Source organism: Ylistrum balloti, unplaced genomic scaffold (assembly GCF_031769215.1).
Source record: "Ylistrum balloti isolate Yb309-2 unplaced genomic scaffold, AGI_CSIRO_Ybal_v1 Utg369602, whole genome shotgun sequence".
Lineage (NCBI taxonomy): Eukaryota > Metazoa > Mollusca > Bivalvia > Pectinida > Pectinidae > Ylistrum > Ylistrum balloti.
In genome coordinates this window covers 451,875-456,129 of record NW_026781882.1, presented here as the reverse complement: position 1 = coordinate 456,129, position 4,255 = coordinate 451,875, and the positions used below count along the sequence as shown (strand labels likewise).

The 4,255-nt window shown below is 34.3% G+C and overlaps 1 protein-coding gene across 1 annotated transcript; it reads right to left on the bottom strand.

Annotated features, from left to right (window-relative positions):
• Positions 1-526: 526 nt before the first annotated feature.
• LOC132545996 (uncharacterized) lies at positions 527-1,778 on the bottom strand. The gene is made up of 2 exons (XM_060209687.1): positions 1,695-1,778; positions 527-1,405 (listed from the first exon to the last, which is right to left on the bottom strand). The coding sequence occupies exons 1-2, from the start codon at positions 1,776-1,778 to the stop codon at positions 527-529; spliced, it is 963 nt and encodes a 320-aa protein (XP_060065670.1).
• Between the last annotated feature and the right edge of the window lie 2,477 nt (positions 1,779-4,255).

Here is a 4,255-nt window from a genome sequence, read left to right as displayed (position 1 = left end):
CAGACTGAAGTTACATCACGTGATATAACCTTGTGTACAATATACAGACTGAAGTTACATCACGTGATATAACCTTGTACAATATACAGACTGAAGTTACATAACGTGATATAACCTTGTGTAGGATATACAGACTGAAGTTACATCACGTGATATAACCTTGTACAATATACAGACTGAAGTTACACGATATTTAATAAACGTTAAGTAATTGGTTTCGTTTGAAGTGGTGTGTACATTAACAACAAGAAACAAATATTTTAAACATTTCGGAGAAAGTATTTTATCATAAAAGAAATCACTCATATAGTGTCGGGCCTTTATTAAGATTACATTCATGCGGTTGTACAAGAGACAAAGACTCTGCAAACAGTTTGAGTAATTAGAAGCTCAGGATAATATCGATAAAGGAAAATTAATTGATGGGTAAAAATTCGAAATAATGTCGTTAATTAAAACAGCGTCTCGCCTGTACGATATGATTTTGTATCTCCAGCAAACACTGAAGTATCCTTGTCAAGTTGTTTTATCTATATATGTAGCCGAAAACCCAGTCATGTTGGTGTAGAACCCATAATTCGTCAGCTGATTTGTTACAAATAGCAGTTGGTGTGGGCATGTAGTTATGATATTCTCCTTCATATGTTCCAGTTCCCGATAATCGTATGACAGAATGATTGTAGAAATCGCTGACGAAGAGTTCCCCGTCCTTGTTGTAGAAGACACCTCTCGGACTATACGCCAATTCGATACGATCCAGATCTGGTCTCAGTTCCGGAAATTTTCTCCGTCCAAAATAAATATGTAGAATTTTCAACAACTTGTCAAATATAACAACTCTAGATCGTTGGTCACCGCCATGAGATTTCCAATCCATGTCAATAACAGCCAGGTTATTTGTAGACGGACACTCCGCAATGCGATGAGGTGTTCGGACAACGTAGTCCTCCGTGGATGTGGCCGACGTTACTTCAGCTCCATCTGGTGTGTAAATGGTGAGTACCCCGACCATGCCCACCACTACACGGTAGTCTGCAGTAACACACAAAGACAATGGCTTTTTGTCAACAGTAAAGCGGACAATCTTCTGATCTGATTCTATCTCCCCAACCGTATTACTAGTTTGAGAGCAATACCACGCCTTCATGTTGTCCCGACAAAGACTGAAATCCGGAACACTTTCATGGAGATGTATAGTTTTACACACATACCTTGCCTCGGTATTGTATACAACGATCCTGTTCTCATCATCCAGAAGCCATACATCCTGACCAATATCAAACATAGATTTTACTTTACCCATGAAACGGAAGTTTCCTGTGTTTTCATACGGCATCGGAACAGTGATGTTCCTTATTTTAGACTCTGTCATATTTTTTACGAGAATATCTTCTCCTCTCCCGGTCTAATAGAATATCTTACAGGATACCTTGGAGTTACATCTATTTTAAGACCAGTAAAAAATCAGGACGCACTCGTTTATGAAATAGTGACATAAACTTCACTTTAAATGGCGTTTAATATTCCAGGGGATGAAAAACCTGTTTATTGAAGCTTATATACAAATGGAGACATTTGTTCTCATAATCAATTCTACAATCTCGCATAGCATACAGGCATTGGATCATACAATCGACATAATGAACATTTTTATTATTTTTGTGATTAATCAGACGCGATAGCTTAATCCTTACAAGTTCAGTGGCCGTGTTAACACGGTGTGGTAGTCCCGTCAACGAGTAGGCCTGGGTTTCATATAGTTCATTGTCGGCACTCATTTTTTTCAGCCTAAAAATGTTCACAAAGCAGACTTATTCTGCACGAGATAACTATCCTTGTTAGAATTTCACTTTAATAGCTATTTAATGTTTAACTTGAAACTATTTTATGCTAAATAGTGTTTCATTGCTTTACAATTTAGATTATGTATATGCAGTTAGACTAATGTAGATGCTTATTTATCTGATATAGGATATCGTAACATCAATGTTAAGTTTAAAAATGTTTTATTGCCAAAATGAATTTGAATAAAGGAATTGGGCACAAGTTATTACAACTTGTTGGAGCCCTCTCCTTTCATACATTTTCCAATACATGCTTATACAGATATAGGCTTAAACATAAATTATACATATTAAGCATTCACACACAGACATAAATACATCGCTGTGTAAGAATCTTAAAAACCTTTAGCTGGATTTAATGAAATTTTGCACATGTGTAAAGACAAAATAGTTTATGTCCTCAGAAAGATCAATACTACCAAACAAAAGAAGCTCTAAATTCAAATCTACGTCTAATTCAGCCAGATTATGAAACAAAGTACGTCTTTCATTTCGGAAAGTTTGACTCTCATCAATGTGTATATAACACACGAATAGATAGTATACAGAAGTATGAATTAAGTAAGGGATTTAATATAATGTAAAAACTGACACTTTTGAGGTCTGATTGTTTTCGAGGTTTGGGGTATTGGAGTATGAATTAAGTAAAAGATGTAATAGATTGTAAAAACTGATATTTTTGAGGTCTGATTGTTTTCGAGGTTTGGCTGTATTGAAGTATGAATTAAGTAAGATATGCAATATATTGTAAAAACTGACATTTTTGAGGTCTGATTGTTTTCGAGGTTTGGGGTATTGAAGTATGAATTAAGTAAGATATGCAATATATTGTAAAAACTGACACTTTTGAGGTCTGATTGTTTTCGAGGTTTGGGGTATTGGAGTATGAATTAAGTAAAAGATGTAATAGATTGTAAAAACTGATATTTTTGAGGTCTGATTGTTTTCGAGGTTTGGCTGTATTGTAGTATGAATTAAGTAAAATATGCAATATATTGTAAAAACTGACATTTTTGAGATTTGATTGTTTTCGAGGTTTGATGTATTGAAGTATGAATTAAGTAAGAGATGCAATATATTTAAAAAAAAAAACTGACACTTTTGAGATCTGATTGTTTTCGAGGTTTGGGGTATTGAAATATTAACTAGTATATAATATTTACAGAGAGAAAACATTTCTGAAAGTCCATTAAATGATTATCGTGGACAAAATTGTTTATGCTTGAAGCCTTTTGTATGACAAGAGGTTAATGACTTCATAAGTCTCTGGCAACTGGTTTAAATCTGAACTTATGAACTTGATGTCTCCTTTTGTTGGTAAGAAGAATGGCTGGGTCTTTAAATAAGGACTTGTTAGAGACATACTGCGGATGAGAAAAAAGATATTATCTTCATCATGTCATTTGATATGCCGTGAGTGCGACCTCTGCGTAAATACTAATTACCTGTGTTCAGGTTTACTTAATTGCCTTTTGTAAAGTGAAAACAGATATGAAAATAATCATGGAAAGAAGAGAGGAACGCCAGTATGATTTGATAACCATTAATCAGCTGTACAAAGTGAACAGTGGTGTATCACTAGTGTCTGGTGGCTGTGCTTGGTACAAACTGGATTAACTATTAGAAGGTCATTGATAAGACATATATGAATGTCCTTGATACTGATGTTAAATCAACACAATTCACATCACTGCAGATATTGCAACAAACGAACTGATCCTTGTCTGCAGATATTATTTAATAAATAAGTCCAAATTAATTAATACAAAACGGGCACGAATTATACAAATAATCAAGTTTCTGGTTGGTAATATGTTCGTCGAGTTTAGTGGAGAAGTTGTGAACTGGTCACCATGTTACGTCATACCTCACTACAGACGGGGAATTGTGACTACCTCTCTATCACAATAGTACGTTCTTATGTTTCAAATATTCATATATAATTCACAAGTTGCAGATAATTAAAAAATAAATTTTTTACTTATCTGTCAACTTGTTATTTGTTATTTTATCTAAAAAGATACAGAGTATCTTTGAGTAAAATGGCGACACATTGTATTGACGAGTATTACAAATATAAATTATAAGTTTACTGTCTAGAAACATCTTTTGCTGTTAGGCTTCTGCTGGAAAATGCCGAGGTAGCAGGCAAGTTACATATTACCTGTCTTCTTTTGGTGCATTGGAGAGAGAACCTTATCAAACCTGACCAACAATGGGATGTATTTAATACCCAGCTAGAATGACATATTTATTAGTAACTATATGCCGATTTCTAGGAGTTCGAAAGAACAATAATTACCTCGTTTTTCATAAACGTTCAGTTTAGTTATTATGAACACACCTCACGAGATCATATCTAAAGGATAAAACTTCTCCAGTTTCAACTGTTACCTGTATTTCATTATCTG